The sequence below is a fragment of the Prunus dulcis genome, chromosome 6, assembly GCF_902201215.1.
Source record: "Prunus dulcis chromosome 6, ALMONDv2, whole genome shotgun sequence".
NCBI classification, from domain to species: Eukaryota; Viridiplantae; Streptophyta; class Magnoliopsida; order Rosales; family Rosaceae; genus Prunus; species Prunus dulcis.
In genome coordinates, this window is record NC_047655.1 from 28,840,903 (window position 1) to 28,868,892 (window position 27,990).

At 37.6% G+C, this 27,990-nt stretch overlaps 6 protein-coding genes and 1 non-coding gene across 7 annotated transcripts; 5 read left to right on the plus strand and 2 right to left on the minus strand.

The window, feature by feature from the left end:
• Positions 1-1,848: 1,848 nt before the first annotated feature.
• On the minus strand, positions 1,849-6,961 carry LOC117631801 (bifunctional TH2 protein, mitochondrial-like). The gene is made up of 7 exons (XM_034365102.1): positions 6,526-6,961; positions 5,043-5,151; positions 4,565-4,855; positions 4,008-4,422; positions 3,604-3,867; positions 2,181-2,837; positions 1,849-2,073 (listed from the first exon to the last, which is right to left on the minus strand). The coding sequence occupies exons 1-6, from the start codon at positions 6,837-6,839 to the stop codon at positions 2,425-2,427; spliced, it is 1,806 nt and encodes a 601-aa protein (XP_034220993.1). The 5' UTR covers positions 6,840-6,961; the 3' UTR covers positions 1,849-2,073; positions 2,181-2,424.
• Positions 6,962-10,610: 3,649 nt separating this feature from the next.
• On the plus strand, positions 10,611-10,682 carry TRNAM-CAU. The gene has a single exon. It is a non-coding gene; the product is annotated as a tRNA-Met (tRNA).
• A 213-nt stretch (positions 10,683-10,895) lies between these two features.
• Positions 10,896-11,679, plus strand: LOC117632441. Its single transcript, XM_034365910.1, has 2 exons — positions 10,896-11,078; positions 11,219-11,679. Exons 1-2 carry the CDS (start codon positions 10,951-10,953, stop codon positions 11,481-11,483), a joined length of 393 nt encoding a protein of 130 aa, XP_034221801.1. The 5' UTR covers positions 10,896-10,950; the 3' UTR covers positions 11,484-11,679.
• Positions 11,680-12,493: 814 nt separating this feature from the next.
• On the plus strand, positions 12,494-14,628 carry LOC117629834 (exosome complex component CSL4). Its single transcript, XM_034362463.1, has 6 exons — positions 12,494-12,803; positions 13,123-13,197; positions 13,314-13,402; positions 13,574-13,658; positions 14,094-14,175; positions 14,310-14,628. Exons 1-6 carry the CDS (start codon positions 12,639-12,641, stop codon positions 14,399-14,401), a joined length of 588 nt encoding a protein of 195 aa, XP_034218354.1. The 5' UTR covers positions 12,494-12,638; the 3' UTR covers positions 14,402-14,628.
• Positions 14,629-14,854: 226 nt separating this feature from the next.
• Positions 14,855-16,092, minus strand: LOC117630628 (rust resistance kinase Lr10-like). The gene has a single exon (XM_034363324.1). The coding sequence runs from the start codon at positions 15,950-15,952 to the stop codon at positions 14,855-14,857; it is 1,098 nt and encodes a 365-aa protein (XP_034219215.1). The 5' UTR covers positions 15,953-16,092.
• Positions 16,093-19,053: 2,961 nt separating this feature from the next.
• On the plus strand, positions 19,054-20,079 carry LOC117630629 (rust resistance kinase Lr10-like; the record flags this gene model as incomplete). The annotated part of the gene is made up of 1 exon (XM_034363325.1): positions 19,054-20,079. A coding segment is annotated over one exon (1,026 nt), but the record flags the coding sequence as incomplete, so codon positions are not given.
• A 761-nt stretch (positions 20,080-20,840) lies between these two features.
• Positions 20,841-27,964, plus strand: LOC117629835 (ammonium transporter 1 member 2-like). Its single transcript, XM_034362464.1, has 10 exons — positions 20,841-21,162; positions 21,327-21,386; positions 21,504-21,551; positions 21,714-21,846; positions 21,930-22,006; positions 22,311-22,409; positions 22,534-22,604; positions 22,704-22,794; positions 22,887-22,987; positions 26,140-27,964. The coding sequence occupies exons 1-10, from the start codon at positions 20,938-20,940 to the stop codon at positions 27,668-27,670; spliced, it is 2,436 nt and encodes an 811-aa protein (XP_034218355.1). The 5' UTR covers positions 20,841-20,937; the 3' UTR covers positions 27,671-27,964.
• Positions 27,965-27,990: the final 26 nt, after the last annotated feature.

Sequence of the window (27,990 nt, forward strand, 5' to 3'; positions counted from 1 at the left end):
AAGGTAAGGTAAGCATGGATTATATAACTATTAGCTATATAAAGAAATGATGATCAACATCATTCGTATATAATCTCAATTGTCAACTGTTTGCACATCAAACCTATTCATTGAAAGACTAAATTGGCACAACATGTGGTAGCCATATATAGCTAATTGTGGTTTACTCCGCTGTCGACATTTCTGATTAGACATTTCTGGTGCCCCCATTTTTGGAATATTAAATTACACCCTTAGCTCTTAGTGAGAGTATAGAGATACCCTTTTATATATATATACAAGATTTCAAGGCATGTCCTTTAGACAATTGATTGAGATTCAGTTGAGAATTAGTGCTGTTTAAGTGGGGAAGGTCTACTGTAAACAACTAAACAAACATGGTCTGATTAAAGACGATCGACTAGTACTAACAAAGTCAAGGGGAGGGGCCTTTTCAAATTGGATTGTTGAGAGATTGATTGGATGGATTTTACAAATTGAAAGAGTGGAGGGGCCTTTAAATTATTTAGGGCGGACCAATTGAACAAGAGAGAGAGAGAGAGAGAGAGAGAGAGAGAGAGAGAGAGAGAGAGAGAGAGAGAAATATAATTTGTAAGGACCTCATGGGTAATGTTTTTGCACTTGAAGAAAGAAGCTCTTTGTCCAAAAAAAAAGAAAAGAAGAAAGAAGCTCTCACGGGTTTGCAATTAAAAAGTCTCTGGATTTTGGTTTGAGTGGAAGCCAAAGCCAGTGAGATTTGGAAACGTGGCCAACCACACTGAGCTTCAAGTGCATCTTCAGAACTCTCAGAAACATAAAAAGCTAAGATCCCACTCCACTGAAAAGTAAAATTTTCTACTTATAATGATTTATGAAATCTTCAGTACGAAGCACATCTTTAATAATACCATTAGTTGGTGATGATGGTATAACCCTAAAACTGTTTTTAAACATTATTCGCGTACAACTAGACAAGGGCCCCCGCCATGTCATCATTTCCACCAAACAGGATTTTCTAGCTTCACTTTATTAAGCGTGATAAGTGAGAAAGTAGGAATTGTTGGTTAAAGAAAAGGAAGAAAAAGGGGGAGAGTTTTGTTAGAAAAGCTTTACATTGGGCTCAATTATTTGAAAAACTTACACAAGTGACAAAATGTGGGGGCAAATGGAGAAATCCTTGTCCGAATGCATGTAAAAAAGTAGTGGTCAACTAGTCTTCTTCTCTCATTTATCCTCTAGTTTAATATGAATTGTGTTCATGCCAGTTTCAGTGCATGTATAGTCTGCATATCATGGATGTCATGTTGACTGAAAAGTTATGGTCATCCGTTTCATGTTTCCAATTTGGAGCATTGCATTTCAAATGTCTTTCCAAAAGTATGATGCAAGCCAAACCAAGCAAAGCATGCAATTCAATAGTGGACTATCTATGAGAAATTATGGCCCCAACCAAACATCCAAAAGATACCAGTAAAGACATATATATATGTAAAAAGAATCAACTAAAAGCAAAGGACATGCACTTCCCAGATGAGGCAGTCTATTTGATCTAAGATTAAGATGGTTTTAAAATTGAACTCAGTTCCCTTGGGGATCAAGGCAACTGAGTTCAATTTTTGTCACGGTAGATGCATCTTGTACCAACTACTGTGGTTATATACGCAGCCACACACGTCCTTCAGGAGCATTGCATCCGACTACACGGGGACAACTGTTCTATATGAATAAGACCAGTGGGGGTGTAACTGACTGAAGGGCAAATCTACATAACATATAATACACAAATGTAAGCACAATCTTTAATCACAATATAGAGGGCACAGATATCTTTTCTTTGGCACAGATATCAGAAGCAAACAAACTAGTCAAGAAAGTTGCAACATCCAAACATTAACATGAACTCTGCATCTGCATTTATAATAGGACATTGCATAGGTACCACCGAAAATACACACTCTGAAACTGCCATTCATCCCAAAAATATCGAATAGCAATCAGCTATCAAAATACAGATACAGAACTTGAAATGTTTATATGAACAAATGATATAACAATCTCTGTTTTGATTCCTTGCTGCCTGTAAACCCTCGATACCTGAAATATGAGGATTCAAGAAACAAATACGATAACACAGTTAAATAAAACCCAAGGGGGAAAGACCGAGGAAAAAGATGAAAGAAGCAGAAGAAAATTGCACATACCCTGTTTACAGCACCCTGAGAGGCCAACATCACATTTCTCAAAGAGGTCTCCTGTTTACAAAAGAGAAGGAAAAAAGGGCAAGACAGCAGCAAACCTGTGGCCCTTATAAAATCAGCCACCAACTTTTATCTTTGGTTTTTGACACGACACCAACTTTTATCTGTGTTCCACTATATATGAATGATTCCTTTGTCCAAGCACATAGTTGAGTGCATAAGAACAAACAAACAAAAAAACAAAAAACTAATACCCCAAAATGAAGGCATGTATTTCAGCCCAACTACTCGCTGTGTAAAGAATGCCAGTTAACCCTTTCCAATTAGAAGACCTTCCTTCTATGAATTCTTTCTGTTTCTTAACTAACCCAGGAAACAATGGAACAAAAGATACACCAAACTGAGTCCCCACTCTCCTAAGGCTTGAACTTGACCCAATTACAATTCCTATATCTGCCTCAAGCAGACAAAGTATGTCACCCACTGAGTCTCCAATGTAAACGGTCAAGTTCTTTCTGTCATCGCGGCAATTTTTTAAAATATCTTTGAAAGATTGAACCTTGTCAATAGGAGACTCCACCTTCTTAACAATATCACCTGTAGAGATGGATTCTTCAAAGGTAAACTCATTTGCATGCACATTCAGCTCGTGTAAATCCCCTGCTCCAAAAGTCAATAAATAGATAATGCTGATCATTTATACTTGGTCACAGGAAAAAGGAACAAAGACACGACACTTAATCAAAAGGAAACAACCCATAAGCAAGAATCCCAACAATAAAATAGCTGACGGGTCCCAATGAGATGCAACGTAATAATGTATCTTAACCAACAACACATTACTTATTCTTAGTTCTGATGATATGTATACACACATATATAGGACTGAGGCAACACAAGAGAGAAAATCAAGATACAGTTGCTCACAGTGAAAATTATATGCACTTCAAATGTCAACAATGGACATCTTATATGCCCACCAAGGGTCAGATTCTAAGGTTTCGAATGATGGCCTCAAATATACATGTACAAGGAAAAATCCATGCCCACCAAATTATTCCCATAACTCATATGATCCAGAATTTTATCCTAAATCTAGGTACATCACCTTTAAGGCATCTTATGAAAACGACTGTTATACTACGCCTACAAAAGATGTAATACATTCGCATCAATTTCTCTTTAGCAAAAGTCAGTTAGGATCATGTTCAATTCATTTTCTACAGAGGAAAAAGAAGGATTATATTTCAATATAGACCAGCTTGTCCACAACATACAAGATATAGCTACTGGGATCAAAACGATAAAACTGTCTATAGTACTTCCAAGAAAACAAGAGAATAAGCGTAAATTTAGTCTGCGTAATGCATACACATAAAACATGAACAAAAGTAAAAGTTTATGAATGTTCATTAGGAAAATATACCTGATGAAAAGGCTGACCTGATGAGATCGCCACACCAACAGTATGAAAGAACATGAACAATTGCATTCAAGTTTTCACTCTTGACAATTTTCTGGAAGAAATTAATACAACCCTCTTGAAGAATGAGACGTTCACCAGCTCTTTTTATATCCTCAATATTAAGACCCTGGAGTACTCCAGACTTCGTAACTCTATTGTTTGCCTTTTTCTCAAAATCTGAAAGTTTTTCAAGTGCTTTATGCAGACTATTATAGTCAAACACCACTGCAAAACCACAGAAAGTCAAACAGTCACATCTGAGCAAGTAACCTCTATAAAGGTGCTTTTGTAACAATTTCACACCTTCAAAACGAAATTTGAAAATTCACGAGTATCAAACAAGATTGCCTTAATTGTTACTATACCTTTTTCAGTCGGAACAAAGCTTTCTATGCACTGCTCGTACTCTTCTGTGTACTGCCTGGAAAGAAGGCCCCATGTATTCCTGAGATCAGCTGATGACATCCGAGCAATCTGATTTTCAGATTGATGTTGATCAGATTTTGGTGCTGTTACTATTGCAATTTCAGCCAAAATGGCAGATGAATCAACGACTGTACAAGTCAAATCAAAATCAGAAAATATCATGAGGCGATCTTTTGCAGGGTTATGTTCTTTGATCAGAGGAACTATGGTTGGCTGAACAAGGGACTGAGCAGAGAAGAACTCTATTTCAAGTTTCATTGCTTGGTGATAAAGCTTTTCGATGATGTCAAGCTCCTCGCCTGTCAAAGAGACACTTAGTTTATCGAGCAACTCTTCGGTTTGCGCAGCTGAGGCCTAAATTCAAAGATAACAATATTTGAGCTATAGAAGTAATGAAGGCCATTTATGCAATGCATGAACCTTTGAGACCAGAATCAGCAAATTATAACCAGACTGACCATAAGAAAACAAGGTGAAAAAACTTGATATGACGAACCTGAAAACTTTCAGAAGAGTAATTGTCAATCCACTTCTTGTATGGGTGACTGCCTTCATTGGGATCTAGAAGTGCCTTGAACTCCTTACCTAGAAAGGCATATAGTCTCATGCAAGGAGTCATAGCACCAAGGGTGTAAGCGGCAACTTTGGTTTTTTCAAATGGGGTTGCAAGTTTACCAGGGCCTTTAACTCCTCCAACTTTTCCAGAGGCTGTTGCCAATAAGAAATCTATGTACTTTGCTGCTGCAGAATTGATAGCGGCCTTTTTAGCACCATGTAAACCCCATTCCTGCATGACTCTTATATTTAGACAATGCAAAATGTAACTTAACTGAGTAAGAAACAGAGAGTTTCTGCCAATATTTGAACATTAAAAAAAAAATTAAAAAAATTTATAAATGCTTAATTGGAATGTTGCATTCAAATACAATTTACATGTCTACTCTTATATTAGACAAAAGAACCCTTCATCATACCTTCACAAATGAATCATGCATTTTCAGCTCCACCCGAACAGCATTTCTCAACAGAGAAATCGCAACCTTTGCATCATCATCATCTGCACACTCTTCCGCCAATTCATACCTAAAAAACCAAACATAAACAGGAATCAAACAAGTAAATCACCTAAAAATAGATATATAAATTCAAACTTCCCTAGTTCTAAAAATAACTAAAATAAAATTTATTCCTATCTTAAACATTATTTTGGATTGCAGGGAAACGAAAAAACAAAAAACTTACCCCATTCAATGCACATAAATATTTGCAAAATACCTAACCCTCCATTTGGTAGCTGAGAAAACTGACAAAAAGAAACGAATATAAAATTTTGAAAATTATGATTTTTAGTTACTCCTGTTATTAAAGAACAATAAAGTCAACCAAATAAGTCAATCATTTAAATTATGCTCAGCCAAATTACCATATAATTTTCTCCAACATAGCATGAAAAAGAATTTTTTTTGTTTTTGTTTTCTTTTTTTCTGAGCAACCAAACAACCCTTCAGTTGAAAATCCTAGCTCATCTTCTGGTAGACTTTTAAAGGAAAATTTTTATATAAAAAAAATTTCACGACATATTATGAAAATAAATTACAAAAAAGGTGACCTAATGTAAATACCAAGGCAAAGAATGGAAAGGTGCATAGGAGAATAAATGTCATATTACTAAACAATAAAAAGTGTCTAAGATGCATGTGGTTATTCTTTGTCATTTCCTATGTTTCCTCAGCAACCAAAGAGACCAAGGAGTCAAGAACAGATAAAGGAAAAGAATACCTTACTTGGCCTTTTGGCTAAGATTTGCAAAGAAAAAGAAACGGAAGTAAAATCCGTACAATGAAAAATCAAGAACTCTGTGTTGGCAAATATATAGTAGATACCGAGTTTTCATCAAACCACATATCCTTTCCTCCTATTGATTAAACCTCTACATTCACAATCCAAATTCCTTTATTTTTCCATATTTTCCCCAAAATCAAACAGACCACAACAATGAAAGCACGAGCATTCGCCAAACCTTTATATTTGTGTTAGGGTAAAACTACCAATATGCAATTTCAAGCAATTCATGAATCTTTATTTTTTGTTGCTAAAAACTGTTATCTAACTTTAAAAAATGTTTCATATATGGAACCAAATTTTCCAAATTGACAACAAAAAAACAAAAAAAGTCTAAGAATTACAATAAGTACTCTGAGCTATACTTTTTTCTGGAACCAAATACGCCTAGAGATAAATAGACATATAAACAAAGGCATAGTTTAATCCTTATTTGCTCAAACACTTGCAGTGATTAAAAAAAATTAGCAAAACCCAGATTCAGATTCCGATTCAGATTCAATCACAGCATTTTCCCAGCAACCAAACAGTCCCAAAAACCCCAACAGAAAAATATACCCAAAGAAACTCGTATAAAGAAAAAAGAAAATGAAATTAAAGAAAGCAACAACTCACGCATGAGCGAAGGCCTTGAGAAAGTGAACATCTTGGGCAATATAATGGCGGAAAGTTTCAATCTTGAGATTCCCGGAAGCCAAAGAGAGAGAGAAGGGAGTGTACATAGCGAAAACCGATTCTCGGTGGAACTTGATCCAGAAGCGGCGAGCAAGACCCACCTCGTTGTCGACAGCAGAAGCCATGGCTGACTTCGGAGGAGGTATGGCCATTGAGTTGAAACAGTGGGATCGGAGCGAGTTGAATCGCAGACGGAGGATGGAGTTGAAGAGAGCTGGGGTTTTGATTGGGTTTGGGGGGGAGAGTATGCGCATCAATCAAGAAAATTAGAGAGAGAGAGAGAGAGAGAGAGAGAGAGAGAGAGAGAGAGAAAGAGAATGGTTTGGTATTTGGTATTTGGTATTTGCTAAAATGCTCCGTCTGAGTGTGTGAAAAGAGAGGGAAGTTTTTATCTGCTGCCTGCCTGGTGCTGGATGGTGTTTTTCACCTTGTTTTTATTATTCATTTCTTTGGTGCATAATATTGATTAATTGATTAATTAATTAATTTTACTTATATTGAAAAAATGATGACATATTATGTCAGCTGATAATATCACCTTACAATATTAAAAAAAAATTATATATGCACGCGATGTCTTGTATACGATTACTTCTCTTTCAATATCATTCGTATAAAAAATAAAAATAAAAAAAAAACTTTAGTCAGCTTCTGCTTAAGAGATGAACGGAATATCTTGCCCTGAGTAAACAGATGAAAAGAGAGTTGGTCGGGTCTATTTTCTTGTGTCATTTTCTGATAAAAGTATTGCCACGTTGTTTTATTATAGTTGGGCTATTCATAGAAGGTGCAAGACAAAGACCTTGTTATACAACTGCAACCATCCATTTTTGTATACATACGTACATCATATAATACCAACATCTCTTTCAGGTTTTTTTTTTTCTTTTCCCGAACTTCTCTTTCAGTTATTTGCTCCCCAAAACTTCTTCAGTGGCAGCTGCATCATCATGAGACAGACAGACAGAGACATATTGCGTTCCTTGTGCAACCCATTAATTATAGTTAATAAGACCAAACAAGCAAGGGGGATGGATAGAAATCTTTTGTATCCCAGGCAAGGGTTAATTAGGCTAGATTAAAAAAATAATAATATTAAAAAAAGAGTTTGAATTTCATTCTTTATAATTTAAAATAATTTAAAAAACTAGATTGCTAGACACTCTCTTAGCCCGCTGCCGCCCCCCGGTCTCCTTCCATACCTCCTCCTCCTCTCTCCCTGTTATCCCTTCTTTTTTCCTTTCCTCCCTTTTTCTTCAAGATTGTTAGTTTATTTTGTGATGTATAAGTAGTTGCCGTGAAATGATGTCGTCATCATGATATAGTCACCGTATTTTGGCCCACGTACATAAGGAGTTGGCTCCATTCGACATAGTTTGGAGCTCTAAGGAGGGGAAGATGTCTACTTGCATTGGGTTAGGGTTTAGCCAGTGCAGGACTATGAATTTAGCTGGTATGTATGGAGCCATGATTTTCTTGAAATTGCCCGAAAGATGTGGAGCGGCGATCTTATTTCCTAGTTTTATTTTAGACTAATAATTTTTAGAAACTCTTTAAGAATTTGCTGTGATTTGTTTTCTATTTAGGATTTTTTTTTTTTTAAGCTTTTGGCTTTTTATACGGATTTGCTGATTTTGCCATTGCGGGGCTGATTTGTATTATAGGTCTAAGTACATGTGATTTTGGTTGTTGGATTGGGGATTTAATCATTGTTTGGATTGTGCGTGATTCTCTCTAGATGAATTCAACATATTGTTTAGTTTGGTCACTAGAGAATATTTACCCATATTCAGCACATAGTTGCTTTGTACTTTTGTTTGTTCATCAATAATATACTATCGCTTATTTTCAACAACAAAAAAATCTCACTTCATTTTGAAAAAATTTTAAAAATAGAGAAAAAACAACTATAAAAATATGGGTTGAAAATATCAAAGCTTTTTTTAAAAATAAAAAACAATAGCAATTATTGATGAAATATAACAAAGTACAAAGCCGTATTAAAAAAAACAAAGTACAAAGCCGTATAAATAAATAAAATAAAAAAGAAGAAGTACAAAGCAGCCATCCACCTTGTAAGAGCAGAAATGGTAACTCTATATTGAAAGTTGAAAATTAATATACAAAACACATTAAACTCCTAAAGAGCTCTTGAGAATTACTAGATTAAAAAAAAAAAAAAAAATGATCACCTCTCCACATCCTTTCCGGCAACCGAAGAGACTCATAACGCCATATTAGCTAAACCCTTAATGTCGCACTGGCTAAACCCCAACCCACACAATCTAACAACTTCCATTTTTATGACTTCAAAATCTGAACTGGAGCCAAATCCTTATATATGTGGATCAAAACGACAATTATATCATGGTGACAATGATATTTTGTGGTGGTTGCTTCAACAACACTAACAAACCAACATAGCAACACAAATATGAAATGCCCTTTGTTTTTAGGGAGGTTCACTATTATACCAAATATAGGAGCCTAAATTATTTTTAAAACCCCATATGAAATGGATTTTAGAAACACACTCAAAGCTCATTTACAACATAACAAAAGGCTTTTAACTTCTTTTTAAATTACAAAAATGCCATTAATTTCTTAAAACAAACCCAACCCCAAACCTCATAAAAAAAGCCAAAAACACTCAATAGGGTATCAAAGTAATTTAATGATCACAATTAAATTCAATAGGGTAAGCTGTCATTTTTTGGGTTTGTTTATAAAAATTAGATGATATAGGATTTATTTATAATTTTAGTGCTAAAAATGAATATATGACTAAATATCTCTTGTTTTTATTCATTAGAAAAGAAAAGCTGCAATACATAGGCTTATTGAAGTAGTAGATGACAATATTCATTTTTAAGTTGGCCGAGCCAACTACATACTTAGGAAGTTGAATTGAAACATGAGTTAATTGATTGGGAGGTCTTCAAATACCAATAATGAGTTAGGAGCCTTTGCACGCAAAAAAACTTACCTATAACGGAAATAATATTATTTTATTATCTCTAGCTAATAACATAATAAGACGTGAAAAAATTATTATATATATTATTATATTATTAATTAGGAATAACAACAAATATTATACCCATTGCATAGGAGTTTCTCCCCTATGCAGGAGAGCTATTTGGCTACCACCGCAAATGCATTTGCCATGGTCACAAACTTTGAGGGCGCCTTGACATTTGATTTTGTGGCCCTCAATGCAAAGAGAACATTCCGCATTTTCAACCTCTGCGAAAGGAGTGAAGGGTTGGCCTCCAAAGCAAATACATTTGCCATGATCACATACTTTGAGGCCTGTACATTTTATTAGATAGTAGCAATCAATGCCGCGGCCACATTTGGCCTCAGGCACAATCCTGCCAGCTGCTTCCACTCTTGCAGGTACTCCTTAAAAAAAAAAGAAAAGAAGATAGATAGATCTAACTGTTTATAAGAGATGTTACGGGTCAGTTTGTAGGTGGAGAAACCAAAAAAGGAGTTTATCATTACGAGGTCAGATTTGTGTACATAGGATCTCTCTATAAATTATGATATTTTACATACAATGAATTAACATTAACATCAATTTGCATTTATAAAAGATACTATTAATACTATTACTGGTCTTGTTGGTCTTACCCAAGTAATTATTTATTGCCTAACAAAAAAGGATAGATCCCTAATCCTATTTTAAAATTGTTATATATATATATATATATATAAAGAAAAAAAAAAGTCATTATGTAGCACACTTTGGATCGAAGGCCTTATTTTAGAAATTACACTATCATTCTGTTTACATTTGGGATATAATATTTGGATTTAGAGTTTAGGGAGTTTAATTTCAGATTAAGGAAGTTTAAATACTATATAAGTATATAATTCATACTTGTTCATAATTCTGGCCTTTGTTAGGTTGGGCTTATTTCTTTGTCAAGCATAGCTGCTGTGCGCATGGGATTTGGCCCATTATTCTACCTCAAATATAAACGGTTAAATTAAATTATATGTAACTTCAATTTCAAAAGATCAGAGTGGCGCAGCGGAAGCGTGGTGGGCCCATAACCCACAGGTCCCAGGATCGAAACCTGGCTCTGATAAAAAATATATTTTTTAATATGTTTTTCTTTTCCTGCAACCCTTTCACCCTTTCTTTTCGAAGCTAGTGTACTGTATAAATCGAAGTTTACTTTTTAGGCTTTTTGCTGTATTGTTTATTGCCTTTAAGTTCATGTAAAGATTCCTCTGCACTCTTGTATATTAATATATATAACGAGTAGGCCAACTACCCCATAAACTCCTTTCTCAGGTGCTCCTCCTAGCAGTCTCTTTCATTTCATCTTCTTCCTACCTCTCTCTCTCTCTCTCATGGAAGCAGCAGCAGCAGCAGCAACAACATCAAATTCTGCAGATTCATTTCCCAATCTAAGAATCATAGTAGAAAGCAATCCCTCTGAGTCGCGCTTATCTGAGTTGGGCATTAACTCATGGCCCAAGTAATTAGTCTTTTATAATTTGTCTAGATAGTTATATTCAAGTCATGAAGTTTATTGAATTTCATAAAATTCATTAGATATGATATGATTTCAGATCATATATATTTTTTGATTTTTTTAATTGTAATTATTATTTATAGATGGGGGTGTCCACCGGGGAAGTACACGCTCAAGTTTGACGCAGCAGAGACATGTTATTTGGTAAAAGGCAAAGTGAAGGTATATCCTAAGAAAGCAGCAGCCTCCTCCTCCTCATCTTCATCTCATCATCATCATCATCATCAGGACGTTGTTGAGTTTGTAGAGTTTGGTGCAGGGGACCTTGTCACCATCCCCAAAGGCCTTAGTTGCACTTGGGACGTCTCCGTTGCCGTTGATAAGCACTACAAATTCGACTCTTCATGATCAACGGCCATGATCTTACTAATAAGCTAAGCTAGTGATCATTTGAGCAGAGCAGCCTTCTTTTTAGCTTCTGGTTTATATATATATGTAGATGTAGTAGCAGCTGCCATGCCATGCCAGTTCTAAACTTGAAATATTCAGTATGTATGTGTGTCTACTTTTATGAATTAAATTAATGTAAAGTGATGTTAATCTTCTTGCTTGATTGCTTGCTGTATAATTATATATATATATATATCATATATGCAGTTGAGAGAGAGGTGCAGCTGCCATGCCTTTTTTGTTCTTTTGACTGGTCAGCTGCTTATTTTAACATGCATGATGCATGGCATGCAGCTAGAAAAAGGCCTCCTTTTTTGTAGCTTTGTGCACGTGAAATAAGCTTAAAGGTTTATAAATCTCGAGCTTTTTCACATACATTTTCCATACAGCAATATAAGAAAAGGCAAAACTGTTTTCTTTCACTTGTTCGTTCTCACCCAAAATGCACACAATTTTCCCACAATTCCAGGGCAATAATAATGTCAGTCTATGAGTCAGTCGTCAACGGACCAAGCTGACCCACCACCATCAAACTTTGTGGTCCGCATCTCTATCCGTTGGTCACGGCCAGGCCCAAGGCCTCATTACTAAGAAAAAAAAGTGGGCTTAAGTGCTGCACGTTGGGCTAAGAATTTAATCCCAACAATTGGTGGGCCCAGTATGAGCCCAACTAGCTGGTGGGTTACATTTGTTTTTATTTTTATTTTATATAAACGATATGGAGGAGGTGGTGGGAAATTGAACACATGAACTCGGATGCAAATTGAGTTACAATTCAAAAGAAAAACAAAGATGTGAGTTGGGAGTTTGACATCATAAAACAAAGAGTTTGTGATTTTCCAAGTAATAATCTCGAAAAGAGTTATAAGCATGCTATGCTATGTTGATAAATAAAAAATTAGGAAATAAAATTGACGAGTTTGAGAGGCAAAGCTATTAATTTATAAGTCAAATGCGACTAAAATACAGAAATAAAGAAAGTAAAAAATTAAAAAGAGAAAAAGGGGAAAAGAGAAGCAAAGCAAGCGTTCGTCCGTCCCGCCGCTAAGCAAGTAGAGAAGTGGTGAGTGTGTAGAAAGGCTAAGCTGCCGCAGCGCTGCTGTTGAGTTGAGAATGGGAGAAGATAGTGAGTGGGTGACCCCAGGGGAAGTGCTTGGGAAAGCCTCCAAGTTTAAAGCAGGCAGAGGTGCCTATGTGTCGCCTGACAATCTCACCGTCTATGCTTCCCTCACTGGACTCCGCCGCATCCTATCCCCCCGTCCCGACTCACCCGACCAGGTACTTATCAGCTTTCCTTCTGTTTCTCTACCCACAAACCTACAAAGATTGAGAAAATTAGTTTAACAGTTGGAAGTTTGAATTTTTGGTTTATTCTGGCCTGAAAATCTCAACTTTTTAATATTGGAATTGGATGTTCACCGATTACAGTAGATGTAAAATTCAGACATGAACAATCCTAAACTTACTTAAGACTTCTCCATTTAAGAACTGTCCCTACCCTTTTGTATTACATGGCTCTTAAATTCTGAATGTGTGAATTTAATGATGCGGTGGTCTTGGCATTTCCATTGATGACATTGAGTTTTATGATTTGTAGAGACCCACTGTGGAAGTAACTGGTCACAAGGCCCATGGTGCCATTCCAGAGCCTGGATCAATTGTCATTGCTAGAGTAAGGGATCATCAACAACAGCATGATTACATAGCTTTCCTGCTTCAATTAGGAGGCAGATTGTTGGACTGATTCATATATATAAACCTTGCCCTGTATTTTTCTGATTATGGTAGGTTACCAAAGTTATGGCAAGAATGGCTTCTGCTGATATTATGTGTCTTGGCACTAAGTCTGTCCGTGAAAAATTTACCGGTATAATCAGGTACGTAACATTCCTTTTCAACAGTGACCACAAAGGTGTGGCATTTATCTTGTAGTATTCAGTTTGTAGCTTGTCTGGTGAAGTTGGTTGTGGTTGTAGTTCTGTTTTAAAATTGTTATTTTGTTGACTTTACAAGTATACCTTAAAGCTCAGAGCTCGTTCTATTAACAGGCTTCAAGATGTTCGAGCAACCGAGATCGACAAAGTGGATATGCACATGTCTTTTCACCCTGGTGACATTGTCAGAGCTGTTGTGGTATCCTTTATGTGTGGAATGTCTCGGTTATTGTTTAGTGAAAGAGATTGTAATAGTCAACCTGATGATCCCACTACTGTGCAGCTTTTATTTAAAGATAATTTGAGACCAAACTAAATAGTACATAAAGGCTTGGTGTTTCTTAGATGTTAATAAGTTATTTTACAACCTTTTCCCCTCGATGCAAGTCTGGTTAGGTGTTATTCCATTGAAGAAATCCTATTCTTTGAAGTGGCATGCCCATTCCTAATTTCTTATTACTGCCATTAATAAACGTTTTCTTTGTGAGGATTAATAATGTTTGAATATAAGTTTTTTCTTCTCTGCTTTGCTTCATTCTGCTATATGCTCATTCCAAAATATCTATATTTCTTTTGGGTGAAATTCATGATATCAATTATCATATTCAACAGTTTCCTTGATTCTTTTGATAAGCTGTCCCTTGGAGACGCCAGGGCTTATTATCTGTCAACTGCAAAGAACGAATTAGGTGTTATTTCTGCCCAGAGTGCAGCAGGTATATGAACTTTTGTTAGTATGCAGCCTTTTGTTTTTTATCCTCATCTAATGTGTGCATGGGCGTCTAGCTAGTAACCCTATCAAATCTAAATGATGTTAGCTCATATCTGGTTTTCTAATTGTTCATTGTAGGTGCAACAATGGTGCCAATAAGCTGGACAGAGATGCAATGCCCTCTTACAGGGCAAATTGAGCACAGAAAGGTTGCTAAGGTCGGAGGATGAATAGATAAACTCAACATTAATGTTTCTTCTTGTTCTTTCTTCCCGCTTTTTTCTTTTTCCTAAAGAGAGTCGGTAGCCTTGAAATTTCTTATAGATAAAGTGTACTCAGGGATTTTGGTTGTTAAAGTCAGAAATTATGGTAGTTTGATATACGATTTGGTGTCAAGGGGTATTGATTAAAGTCAGAAATAGGTACCACAGTTGGAATGTGCATTCGACTTCTCTCTCATCCAGTATCACGATTCATTCATTTGAGTTTAGAGTTCATGAACAAAATTGAGATTAACTGAAGTTTTTATTTTCCAAGTAAAATAAAAATGCTTCTGATCAACGAAATTATAAATGCTCAACAGATGTGGGTTACAGTGGGCAGATAGTATATCTATTCAGAGCATCTCTGGTTATTCCAAGGTTGTGTGAAATTACAAGACTAAATATTGCACTGTATTCCAATTATACCATGGAGGACGTTTCTGTAGCACTATCATGTGACACCTCTGCAACAGCTGTGTCATCAGGTGCATCCTCCATTGGCATCTCTTGTGGACAGAAGAAAGGTTTCGGAGGCATTTGCAAGAGTTCAACGTCACCTTCAAGCATCTCTACAACTTTGCTCATAGAAGGGCGATCGATGGGCGTCAACTGTATGCAGCACAATGCAACCATGACCATCTTCTTGGCTATTTTCTTATCATACTCAGAGCCATCCTCAATTTCAACGCTCAATCCCTTTTCCAGTTGATCATAAATCCAGGAAGGGAAATATATCTGGCTTGAATGTTCTGCCTGTGCATTCAAGTTCTTTCGCCGTCCTGCCATTTCCAATAACAACATTCCGAAGCTATAAACATCAGCTTTGTACGAAACACCTCCAATGGATCTGTAGAACATCTCTGGAGCTATATATCCCATTGTGCCTCTTACAGCAGTAAGAGAAATAGTATTATTATCTCTAGGGTAAAATCTTGCAAGCCCAAAGTCTGAAATCTTTGAAGTAAAGTTTTCATCAAGAAGAATGTTGTGGGGTTTAATATCAAAATGTAGAATTTGCATATCACATCCCTGGTGCAGATACTCAATGGCATGAGCCACTCCCAGAGCTATCTCATGCATTCTCTCCCAACTTAGAATTATGTATTTTTCTCTCTCGGGGAAGATATAATTGTCTAGGGATCCATTATGCATGAAGTCATAAACAAGAGCTCTTTTTGATCCTTGAGAACAAAATCCAATCAGTTGCACCACATTGACATGATGAATTCTTCCTATTGTGGCAACTTCATTGATGAAATCTTGGCCTTTACCTTTGGAGCCACTCAACATCTTCACTGCAACAAGATGACCATTTGACAGCTCTCCTTTGAAAACAGAGCCAAAGCCTCCCTGGCCCAGTTTATTTTTAAAATCATTTGTCATCTTCTTAATATCAGAATATGAATACCTTCTTGGCATAAGATTCTTGTATGCATCCAAGAATTCTTCAACTGCATCATCCTTTAGTAACTTTTTCCAGCCTCCCTGACTCAGTTTATTTTTTAAATCAATTGTCATCTTCTTAATATCTGAATAGGAATACCTTCCTCTCACAAGATTATTACATGCCTGCAAGAATTCTTCAACTGCTTCATCCTTTAGGAACTTTCTCCAATACAGTTTGTAGCTCCAGAAACCCAACAAAACAATAATGCCGAGTGTCATTCGTGCCATCAGAAACCATCCTGCCATAAGAATACAAGCAGGTTTAAGAATCATCCTGCCATAGGAAATTCAATTTTGAAAATCCATTTCTGCATTGTTGGCTCCAAACACACTTTAAGCTTTAGACTCAGCTACTTCAAATGTGGGTCAGAAAACCATATCTTTATTCATTCAGTATTTTCTATGACCAGGTAGTTTTAATGGAAGTTGGACACAGAGGGTATGTAATAGAGATATCAAAAGTGAAGCACATAGAAAAAGATGAATGTTGGCATGCTTTTTAATGTTCATTGATAAATACATTTATGTGTGTGTGATCTGCAATAGCAGGGCCATATTGATACTTTTACTTTGCTGTTCGTTTTCTTTCTTCTATATTCTTTCCAATTCAGTTCACTTTTTTAAAGAACATAATATTATTGAAAAGGACTTACCAAAGTTCTTGGCGGGCACCATGAAATCTGTGTGAAAACAGAATCAATGGAGGAATGATTTAGGTTCAAAGAAACGAATTTAACTCAGAAGTTTTAGTGACATATACAGATGGAATATTGTATAACACTAGTAGAAAATGGAGTCAAACTTACGATACTTGATGCTTTCCCCGAAACCTGCAAAGTTCCTTGATGTCAGTACGAGATTGAAAAAAAGAAAAAAAAAAAATTGCATTCTAAACACTAAAATTAACTTGAAGAATGTCCCAGTCACACAAACTGATCAAAACATACTCACAATGGAGGGATTGGTATTGGCTGTAGCAGAAGTCGGAGGGGAGAAGTCCTTCCCATGAAAGCTCTAAACCGGTTTTCAACTGATCACGGATGAAAGAAAAGGAAAGGCCATCCCCAGTTTCTTCTAACATGGTTGGAATGATGTTGGTCGGAGTACAAAAAGAATGAAGATTGTCCACTCCATCTCCCATCATGATATAAGAATATGATGAGTTAGTACTGCTATTGCAGTTGATTTGTATGTAGTCCGGAGACTGAACTGGCAACGAGCAATCGAAGGATAATACAAAATCGAAGCCACGAAGGGGAATGTATGGATATGTACATTCATAGAACTTACTAGTTGGTAAGCTGTTGAGTGGCTTAAAGGGGCAATCGTTTAGCAGACCAGGATCGACAACTTGGATTGTATGGTGTTGATAGTTGATTGCCGTGACATAGTATGTACCATTGCAGAGATTTAAAGTGGTGCGATTTTGCTGGCAGGATAGCTCAGCTGGAGAGTTGAGGCAACTAAGATAAGAAGAAGTGTTCAAGCGAAAAGGGTATCGAATGTCATGGAGATCCCCACAAGAAGCAGGAGAACAGTGTTTTTCTCCATTGGCAATTGCATCCTGACAAATTGCAAAGCAAATAGCTATAACACATGTTGTAAACCAGACACTTTTTGCTGGCATCATCATTACGAGCTACTAGCTAACAAGAGCTCGGAGCTAGCGCTTCAGATCATAGAAGGAAGAAGGTAACCAGGAAGGTAAATAGAAATTTATTCTCTAACTAACAAGAGGACTATTATGTAGAATAAACGAGGACCCACATGGCCATTTAGTGAAGGAAGAAAAATCAAAGGCTACCCCATTGCAATGAAAGTTACAGTAGATAGACTGATGCCAACTGGACGATGCTAGAAACGTCATTGATGACCTAGGATGATCAACCAAGTCAATTATATGTATCTGCCTTTGGGTCCGCCCAACCAAGGAGTAGAACTGAAAATGGATAGCCTGCTGCTCCTGCTTCTGTTTTTCTTGCTTGTAACTACTGTACCAAGTAAATCTGCAGCTGATGATCATCACGTTGACTGCCCAGTTTCCCGGTGTAGTAGGGATGATGGTCCAGTTGTCCAGTTCCCGTTCCGTCTCAAAGACGACCCCCTTCACTGTGGCCATCCACAGTTTGAGGTTTTTTGCTCCAAAAATATGACAATGATTCAGCTGTCGTCATCATCAGGGCTGTTTCCCATACTAATAATCGATTATGAATGGCGAAAGTTTGATGTCTACGATACGAATGATTGCCTCCCGAGACGCCTTCTGAACTTTACCATCTCCAGCAACTCACTCTTTCATGTCCACAATTCCGGCTGGAATTCCTATTCTCATTATACAGAGTGTCCTGATGTGTCAGCAAACTTGACATTATTAAATTGTTCCACGGCACAAAACTTCAATGCAGCCTCTATTATGCCAATCAGCTGCCTCAGTGTCCCGGGGCATCAAGTTGTGGCTGTTCCACCTTCAACTTCTATCACTGAATTTCCTGGGCCACTGCCAACTTGTGGCACCTTGGGACAACTCTATCTTCCGGTACGAAGAGTGTATCTTCCAAATTTTAACGAGCACCTCTGTGAACTGGACGATGTTTTGTTGCTGGAATGGGAATCATGGGATTATTTCCCACAATGTCAAAACTGCACAGCAGGTAGAGGAAGGTGCGAATTCAATAACACCATCAATCAACTTGAGTGTTATCCTTACCCAAGAGTAAGGATTCCACAAATGCCGCCACCACAACACCCAAAAGGTTCGTTCTAGTCTACCACCTGCACCCCAATTCTTTTAGTTACATTACATAATGACGCACGTGATAAACTCTTTCCAAAACAAAAAAATTATTATGAAATTTGGTCCATTTCTTTAACTTTAGACCTTGTAATTTCAGGTAATGTATCACGTAGGCTTGAGTGTAGCTTGTTGTTTTCTTCTCGTGGTGCTTTGCGACCATTATAGAATTATGTTTCTTGAAAGAGGATAATAATCCTATATTAAGCCTCAAAATGACTATCCTATATTAAGTCCCTTTGTTAATTTTCTCCTCATTTATTATTCAGGTCATATATCGACTAGGCATATAATCATAGGAGTGAGTTCGGCTTGCTGTTTTGTTCTCATATGGGTAATGGCGGTAGCAATTTTCTTCCATGTAAAACAACAAAGAAATAGCATAGAGGAAAAGGAGAATCAAATAAAGGTTGAAAAGTTTCTAAATGATCACAAATCTCATGTACCAACAAGATACTCTTATGCTGATATAAAGAAGATTACAAATGGATTTAAGAAGAAGTTAGGGGAAGGGGGTTTTGGAAGCGTTTTCAGGGGAAAGCTTCCCAATGGAGTTCCAGTTGCCGTAAAAGTCCTCAGTGATTCTAAGGGAAATGGGGATGATTTTGTTAACGAAGTGGGAACTATTGGCAGAATTCACCATGTTAACGTGGTTCGTCTACTTGGGTTTTCTGCTGAAGCAGGCAAGCGTGCAGTTATTTATGAGCTCATGCCAAACAGGTCCCTGGAGAAGTTCATCTCGTCTAAAGATCAATCTAATAATGCTTTGTTCGATTGGGAGAAACTTGACAACATTGTCAAAGGTATAGCAAAGGGAATTGAGTATCTTCACCAAGGGTGTGAACAGAGGATCCTCCACTTCGACATCAAGCCTCATAACATCTTGCTAGACCATGACTTCAATCCAAAGATCTCTGATTTTGGTGTGGCTAAACTGTGTTCCAAGGAAGACAGCATTATATCTATGACTGCCGCTAGAGGCACAGTAGGCTACATTGCACCAGAAGTGTTCAATGGGAACTTTGGAAGCGTGTCCCACAAGTCAGATGTGTATAGTTTTGGGATGCTAGTGCTTGAAATTGTTGGAGCTAGGAAGGAAGCTGCTCTTACATCTGGCATCACAAATGAGGCCTACTTTCCAGAATTGATTTATAAATGTCTCATTCAAGGAGAAGCACTGGGTTTGGAGCTAATAAACACGGATGAGGATGCTGAGATTGCTAAGAAGCTGGTGATTGTTGCACTTTGGTGCATCCAGTGGTACCCGGTGAATCGGCCTTCCATGAAAGCAGTTGTTAGAATGCTAGAAGGAGCCTCTGAAAACCTGATCATGCCGCCGAATCCGTTCGCATCGGCAACAAGTACTCAGAGTCAGACAGAGCAACCAAAAACAACAGAGTCAAGTTAATTAGCCACGCGCATAGAGCAAGTGATGATGTTTTGAGTAAAGTAATAATAAAGAATGATATGCTGATCAATGCTAATATCCAAATCAGCCACTAAAATTAGTATTGTAATTTGTAATAAAGTTACTGGTTGGCTGCGGCTTAGCTTGTTTCAGTTTCAAAGTCGCCGTCGGAGACAACACGCCTAGTTTTAAAAATGCAAGTCTTAGCATTCTTTCTGACGAGTCAATACAGAAATTGCGCCACATTTTCTGCAGAGACCAAATCAAACCAAATGGAAAATGATTCAACTTTATTTGATTGAGACTTTGCATACTTTTCATACCGGCATTGAATTCACCAATTAATCTAATCATCATTAGATTAATTGACTCAGACTTAACGCGGTTCGTCTACTTGGTTTTTCTGCGGGAAGAAACAACTGTGATGCTATTTACGTGCTCTTGCCAATCACAATTTGCTACGTGTCCAGATATCGAAATAGTACAACGTGACTGTTTGTCTTCTTTTTTTCATTGGCTGGTCCATTACTCGGGTCTCATCCGTTTTGCCGTGGATGACCCGACTGTCCAATATCAACACCGCGCTGGAGACGGCCCATTTATGTTTGGGCCTTCAAGAAAAATATTAAAGGTTATGGAAAAATGGGCCCACAAAATATTTCCAGTTTCTGGGCTTTGTTTGATTCCACCTTTTATTTTCCATTTATGGAAGAAAAGGATAATAATGATGACTGGAGTCTGGAGATTATATCCCCCGCCATGAAAAACCAAAAAACAAAAAATCTTACTTCCAAAACTGCCAAATTTTCAGTGGCTGAAACTGAGCTCAGCAGCAGCACGCATGATACACCCTCTAAAATGGCTTCTCTTACCTTCCTTCAACCTCTCTCCAATCTCTCTTCCCCTACCACCCTTGTCTCTCTCAAAAATCCCCACCATATCCCTTCTTTTACTTCTCTAAATCCCTCCATTATCCCCAAAACCCGTCCATTCAAATCTTTCACAGCCTCATTCTCTCTTGCAGAATCAAACTCCCCCAAATCCTTACAGCCCAATCTTCAGCCTTTCCTCCAAGAACTTGCTGTAAGAAACCATTTCCTATTCAAATTTCGAACCTTTGCGTCATGATTTCAATGCCAAAACTTCCATAAATTTTATATGCATTCCTTAGTTTTATGTTTTCAATGTCACAAGTGCCTTAATTTTAGTTTCAGTTTTTAATTTCTTTTTTGTTCTGTTCTGTGCAGGATAGTTTCGATCTTCCACAAGACTACTTTGCGCAGCTTCCGAGCGATCTCCGTCTCGATGTGAGTAGAATTTTTGCAATTCTCAGTGAACCCAGTTTCTTTAATTTGATAAAGAATGTGACTTTGAAGTTTTGAACTGACACAGTTTTTCAAATTTTGTTTTGGGCATGTTTGAAGCTGAACGATGCAGCTTTTGATCTTTCAAATGGACGGGTCATTGATGAGGTTAGTTCTTTCCATTGCTCTGCCTCTGCATTCTGTTTGAAATCTGATAAATACTTTCCCCTCATCCTTGGTCTCTTGTGTGTCCAGCTGTCAAAAATTTATGCTTTTGAGTGGATACAGATTACTATTAAAATTACTGTCTTTGGATTTTCTTATTTGCAGTGTGGTCAAGAGTTGGGAGAGACATTGTTAAATCTCTCTCGTGCATGGGAAGCAGCTGACACATCAACTTCCCATGCCTTAGCTAGACAGCTCCCTGGGCTGGAGGAATCTTTGACAGGCAATGCCAAATCAGGTAAGAATGAAATTATATGCAATTGCTTCTTTAGATGTATTCTTCAGATTTTGATTGAAAAGCCTATATCTATTTCATTATAGCATTTGGGAAGCGTTTGGTTTCTGCCGGAAGAAGGTTCCAGTCTATGGGACAGTATGGTCAAGGTGAACTACAAAAGGTATGTTATATATCACTTGGGCAAGACTGAGTGTAATGTGGGGGACTAAATAATCTTTTACTTCCAAAAGCCAAAAGATTTGTTTATTATTTGAATACAAGCCAAAAGAAACTTGTTTATGTTGTTATTGTGAATGAAGATACTTTGGGAAGATCTATGTGAATCCAAATATTTTTTACTCAAACCCTCTAGTTATATTTCAGAAGTTTATGGAACAATTCTCTATTCTATTATAATGCAATATAACTAGGTTTCGTGCGCCTCTAAAATAGCAGTATTGTTGGACTCTGTTCAACCATTATAGATTGCAAAAGTAATGATTACAACTGGAAGGGTTCTATCTGAAAGTTCAACATCCACGGTCACTGATGAACAACCAAAGAAGGAAAGCAGGATGCTGAAGGTAGATGATAGCACTGCACTTGATGGAAGTAACAACACATGCTTTATTCTAAATTCAATGGACGTTTTTAGGCTACATTGTTGGTGCACTTGATATGATGTATTAATATCATTGCCAACTGCAGTTTGGAGAACTTCAGCTCGAGCTAACATCAGATAAAGCCATCATTGGGGCTATAATCAGCGTTGGTTTTGGGTAAATATATTTGACTTAGTTCCCTTTTCTACTTTTCTGTTGTAACAATGAGGTATAAAAGAGATTTCTATTATTTTTCATTTAAAATTTCAAATGTAGAATTCTTTCATGGGAGCTAGCTCAGGGGATCCAAAACATCCCAGAGAGTTCGTTGCAGTATGCAAATGAGAACGCTTTGATGCTGGCTAAGGTGCTTGAAGATTATCCGTGTCATAGTTGTAGCCTATGTTTTCTATTATAATCTATTACTGCATACTAAAATATGAAGGTCAATGAATGCAGTCTTTGAGAGGAGCTCTACTTGCAGTCTGTTATTCATCAGCATTCTTGTCTGCTCTTACTAGTGTTGGACTTGTCTTACTTGGAAGACAACTAAAGTCATCAAAAGAAAAGTGAGCTTGGTATCCTGTTTACCTTTCTTTGTATATGCACAGTCGGTCCATCTGTTTTATGTAAAAGAATTCTCTGATAGAAGTGAAATTAAATAATGCTCAATAATGGTCCGAAGAAGTGCATAAGCTAGTTATTAACAAAACAATTGTATCATAATGTACCAAGTTGAAAGCTCCTCTGTGTTCATGCTGATTATCGTTTACGTTTACATTTTTTCGGGAACTTTGTACCCCAAAAAAGGGGAATCTATGAACCTACATTACTGTGGGCTGCAAGTTGCAAGATGGTTCTGGCTGCATTTTATTAAGGCAAAGCAAAGGGAACTTGCCCTTGAAATAATTCAGGTTATGGTTGGTTGGCAATCGCTTTCCTGTCACTATCCCTCTTTGTTGTAAATGAATTAAAACTATGTGGCGACTTGAATTGTATGTATGACATATGTAAATGGATTTTTTGTATAGACTTTATGCGTTTGTTTGTTGAGCAATTCAAAATCTTAGTTTTATAAGAAAGTAAAGCGTGCTTGAGATTGAGACAATAGTCAGCAATGCTGTCACAGGTTCATGAGCCAGACAAGTTTTCTATGTGGCAAGACTTGTCTGTTATTCTGGTTATTGCGACGTCCTAATTACTGCTAACGTAGGATGTTTGAAAAGATACAAGTACGATTATTAATTACCAAAAAATAAAAGAAAAATACAACTATCAGATGATGTATTGTTGGTTTGAATTGAATATAATTGGGATGGGAGAGCCGAGAGTGTGTAAAAGGGATATAATTGACATTTAACCCTTAAAGAGGATTCTCTTATTAATAATAGTATAGATATAGATGAATAAAATCCAATTTGCGAATTTGAGAGAACCCCGGAGAGATTAAAATCTTCTCGTTTGACGATGCAACTACTGAATTGGTATGAGAAGAATCATTTTCATTAAGCTGTTTACTAAATATATGGAATTAGCAAAAGAATGGGGTTGATTCCTATTGTTATTGTTTACTAACTTTCATGAATCAGAATCCAAATTAATTTGATTACTAAAATGCCCTGCACATTTTCACCGTAACATATATATAATTCTCAAATTGGCTAAGGAGACCAAACTAATCCTGCAACAAACCAGTAAGGCGGTGTAAACATGAGGAATCAATATGCTGAACAAGATGAACAACAGGAGATCATTTCAATGATAATGTTAATAACACCTTTGTCCAGAGCCAATTTCAAACGAAAAAATAAACTCCAATAAATATATATCTTTGACCTACATAACTAGTAAACAATCAAATAATAATAACCTGCATTATCTTCATACGATTAAATGCACGGAACTTCTTGAAACTGAGTTTTTATTTTTTGTAGGGTTGGAGTGTCTTGGAACTGCTTGACGTGAGTTTTTTTTTTTTTTTTTTTTTTTTTTTTTATATATAAAAGGGTTTGGAGTGTTTTGGAATTATGGTAAAGTGGTAAGGGTATTTTTGGAAGTTATTAAGAGAAAACAGGAATGAGAATCGTATCGACTACTCCTCCCTAGTTGATCTGATACCTAGTTTTGAGGGGATATGATTGCGGATTTTGAGATTGAGTCCACTTTTTTTTTATTTTAAAATTCTTGATTGCAAGTAAATGTAGGGGAAGTCAGGAATGAAAATCATTCAATTTCCTCTCATACCCATTACTGATACGTAAACATACCCTAATAGTAATGATTCTTTGTTTATATCTTACACCATTTCGTAACTCATTTATTTCAACCAGCTTGTTATTCTCTCCTCTTAATCCGGTGGTGATCAAAATTCTTAACTGTTAAAACTATGTCATCATGCAAATGATCAATTAGTGTAGTGGTTTGGAGTATTTACTCCCTCAAGCAAGGTTTTGGGTTCGAGTCTTAGTATCCGTATAATGTCTATAAATTTAATATACTATCACCCTTCTTAATAAGAAAGGTTAAAAAAACAAAAATGTCATCATATTTATATCGGAAATCAAATTAATCAAACAATATTAATTTTCCTATTATAAAGAAAAGTTGATGCGACTTTGGCATGACATAATTAAGAAATACATAATTATCAGGGACGGACAAGTCTAGGCGCCACATTTTACTTTTTATATGCCTCAAAGGTTCCTTAATTTAAGAGCCTCCAAGTCTAACAACCAACGACTTTTAAAGACGCAGACAAAAACAAAAGAATTACTCCTAATTGTCTCTATCATATGATGATGCTCTCATGAACGTGACACTCTGCAATTAAATTCACAACTTCCATACTCTACTCTACTCTGACAAAATGTGGGTGGGCAATTACTGTAAACAGCATTAGAACGTGTAACAATTGAAATTAGTTCTACAGAGAGTTGGGATTTTGTTTTGTTTTGTTTTGTTGTTGTTGTTGTTGACAAATGATGGGATATTTATAAATTGATAGGATAAATAATTCATGACATAGCTACGCTCGTATAATGAGCCAGTCACATTTAAATATCGAATTCATCATATATATGTATGATTTTCGTGTTTGTGTAAGTCAAGTTTGAGAATCTCTCCAATCAAACATACGTAATTATACCACTGAATCAAAGACTAGTTGACACATAATTAGCTAATAAATTGATCCCTAACACCTAAAAATGTTAGTGAACCAAGTGATCAAACTCTATTAGACGATGACCACAGCAAAACCAAACAGAAACAAGTACTATACGTATCAATTAGGTACCAAACATCTTGTTCCCTGTTGCCCTTCACATGCACATGCAGAGGAATAATCCAGACATGTTATATTTAGCCTAACTTTCCTATTGCTTAATTTTGTTAGTTTAAACTTATAATCATCCAAAATCAGCTTTAACATCATCTGCTGAATAATTTCCTCTACTCTTTGTTTTTTTGGTTGTATTAGAATTTATTAATAAATCTAAAATTAAAAAAAAAGTATTTTCCATTAATTAATTTCATCTGGTCCACAATGTTTTTGATATAGAATATGGACCCCATAAACACACAGTTGCATTAGGGAGGAGTGCATGGCCACACAGTCCCGGTATTCCTATCCATTTGCTCCATAAAAAAGACAGAATTTCTTCTTCACTTCTTCACTTCTCTCTCTCTTTCTCTCTCTCTGAGAGACAAACATCATGGGCTCTCTGACCTGCACAGCCTCCGACCTAGCCCCACTTCTCCTCACCACCACAACCACAACCCTCAACGCCACCGCCATAGCCGAATTCCTCTGCAGCCGCTTCAACACCATCTCCATCAAATTCAATGACACCACCCACGCCATCGACAACACGTACCTCCTCTTCTCCGCCTACCTCGTCTTCGCCATGCAGCTCGGCTTTGCCATGCTCTGCGCCGGCTCCGTCCGCGCAAAAAACACCATGAACATCATGCTCACCAACGTCCTCGACGCCGCCGCCGGCGCTCTCTCCTACTACCTCTTCGGCTTCGCCTTCGCTTTTGGCGCTCCGTCCAACGCCTTCATCGGCCGCCACTTCTTCGGCCTCCATAACATACCTTCTCTCTCAGGCGGAGATTACAGCTTCTTTCTCTACCAATGGGCTTTCGCCATCGCTGCCGCAGGTATCACTAGCGGCTCAATTGCTGAGCGAACCCAATTCGTCGCTTACCTCATTTACTCTTCTTTTCTAACCGGCTTTGTCTACCCGGTCGTTTCTCATTGGTTTTGGTCTGCTGATGGCTGGGCCAGTCCGATCCGGTCCAATAATCTACTCTTTGGTTCCGGTTCCATTGACTTTGCCGGCTCGGGTGTTGTCCACATGGTTGGGGGAATAGCCGGTTTATGGGGTGCTGTAATTGAAGGACCGAGAATCGGGCGGTTTGATCGAACAGGCCGGTCCGTGGCCTTGCGGGGTCACAGCGCGTCTCTAGTGGTTCTCGGTACGTTCTTGCTTTGGTTCGGGTGGTACGGCTTCAACCCCGGTTCGTTTCTCACGATCTTGAAGAGTTACGGTGAGGGAGGTACTTATTACGGTCAATGGAGTGCTATTGGGAGGACAGCTGTCACGACCACATTGGCTGGGTGCACTGCTGCTCTGACTACCTTGTTCAGCAAGAGATTACTGGCGGGTCACTGGAATGTTCTGGACGTTTGCAACGGTTTGTTAGGTGGTTTTGCTGCGATCACCTCAGGGTGCTCGGTGGTGGAGCCGTGGGCAGCAATCGTGTGCGGGTTTGTGGCGGCGTGGGTTTTGATCGGGTGCAACAAGGTGGCGGAGAAGCTAAAATACGACGACCCATTAGAGGCGGCCCAATTGCACGGCGGGTGCGGTGCTTGGGGTTTAATATTCACAGGGTTATTTGCAACGGAGGCGTATGTGAACGAGGTATACGCTGGCAAGCCAGGAAGGCCTTTTGGGCTGTTGATGGGCGGCGGCGGGAAGCTGTTGGCGGCCCAGATTGTGCAGGTTTTGGTGGTGTTGGTGTGGGTGAGTGCCACCATGGGCCCACTTTTCTACGGGCTCCATAAGCTGAAGTTGTTGAGGATCTCAAGGGAGGATGAGACTCAAGGAATGGATATGACAAGGCATGGTGGGTTTGCTTATGTTTACCATGATGAAGATGATCCATCTATTAAACCCGAGTTTATGATGAGGAGGGTGGGGGCCACTGATGATGCCAGTCCTGCAATAACCACCCCATAATAATTGATAGATAATCTACCCTAATTAAACCTCGTCATCATCAGAAATCAACAAGATTATGCATCATGCATGCATGTGTGATGATGATCAATGGCATGATATCATGGGATGGGATGTTTATGTTTGTTTGTAAAAGAAGACAAAATTTGAACCAGCAAGCTCTTGGGAGGTTCTGATCGATCCTTATTTAATTAGTTTTCTTTCATAATTCATTATTCATATGAATGAATGAAGCTATATACATATTTACATTCTAGTCACCATCAATGCAATACTTGATTTTCAAGTCCATCATCAAGGGGGTAATTAACAAATAGCTA